Genomic DNA, 1,096 nt, shown 5'->3' with positions numbered 1-1,096 from the left:
GCAGAAGATATTATAATCTTGTATTTCTCAATATTATATATGACAATGCATATAACTTTGGAAACTTGCTTGGAAAAAACTCCTTGTTAATTGAAATATTACATTGTCTTTACAACGAAATAAAGAATTTAACCGACCATAAAAACGGAAGTGTGAAATGGTTTTAAGCTTCTTACCTACACCACACTGGAAACATCTCACACAGTCTCCAAATCCAGCATAGAAAAATCCAGAGTCGGCTAAACTGTCAGGTGGTATAACAATATCGCCGCAGTCGTTAAAGCTTGTAACACGCACAGTTTTACTGGCATATTTTGGGTATTTTGGCGTAGAAGATCTGTTTGCTCCTTTAAATATAAGAAAAAATACTAGTAGCATTTAGCATTTGACAACATGAATGTACAAAACCGCATGATATTCAACATATATACATTTTAATGCCACGCTACCTAAGTACATAAAGTTATTTTAACATTTTTAATGAAATTGATACCTTCAGTTGTGTTTTGTGATGCTGGTGTTGAAGAGCCATCATTGGAAGGGTCAAAGGTACTGCTTGATACTGTAGTATGATGCGATTGTCGTTCCAGAGCTATTGAACTTGTCTCTACCGTTTGTACAAAATTGCCATGAGCCCTTGACGGCATTCGATTAGAAGGTACGGTGTCTATTGCCGATGAACTAACTAGCCCTGTATTGTTTTGTAATGTCCTTTGAAATATGTTGCTGCTCGGTGAACTTGTTTGGATGGTCGTTTGAAGTGAATGTTTCAATGTATTTAGTGGCGTTGTGTTTGAGGCAGAAGTTGTGTCGGTACCGTTTCCATTTTGAAGATGCTGGTGAGAAGTTGGTCTAGTGCTGTTTTGAAGAAAGCTCTCTGATACCCTTATAGGAACATTAACTTCGGAGTTTCGGAGAAGAAAATTACAATTCGGATTTAACTGTCGGTGGATATCCATTGGAATATCATCTTCACGCCAGTTACTTTTTCTGCGCGCGCAACTGTAACAAACAACTTCGTCACCACTGTTTGCATAATAGAAACCTGCTTGTGCTAGTCTAGTTATAAAAGGTTTATTGTCTTTTGGGAATGATC

The 1,096-nt window shown here is 37.2% G+C and overlaps 1 protein-coding gene across 1 annotated transcript; it reads right to left on the bottom strand.

Moving 5' to 3' along the window:
- Nucleotides 1-102: 102 nt before the first annotated feature.
- Nucleotides 103-1,090, bottom strand: LOC128551968 (death-associated inhibitor of apoptosis 1-like; the record flags this gene model as incomplete). Its single annotated transcript, XM_053532942.1, has 2 exons — nucleotides 494-1,090; nucleotides 103-347 (listed from the first exon to the last, which is right to left on the bottom strand). Coding segments are annotated over exons 1-2 (711 nt in total), but the record flags the coding sequence as incomplete, so codon positions are not given.
- Nucleotides 1,091-1,096: the final 6 nt, after the last annotated feature.

This window comes from Mercenaria mercenaria, unplaced genomic scaffold (assembly GCF_021730395.1).
Source record: "Mercenaria mercenaria strain notata unplaced genomic scaffold, MADL_Memer_1 contig_1877, whole genome shotgun sequence".
Classification (NCBI taxonomy): domain Eukaryota; kingdom Metazoa; phylum Mollusca; class Bivalvia; order Venerida; family Veneridae; genus Mercenaria; species Mercenaria mercenaria.
Note: the sequence above shows the minus strand (reverse complement) of the source record. Positions and strands in the feature narration are given on the sequence as shown.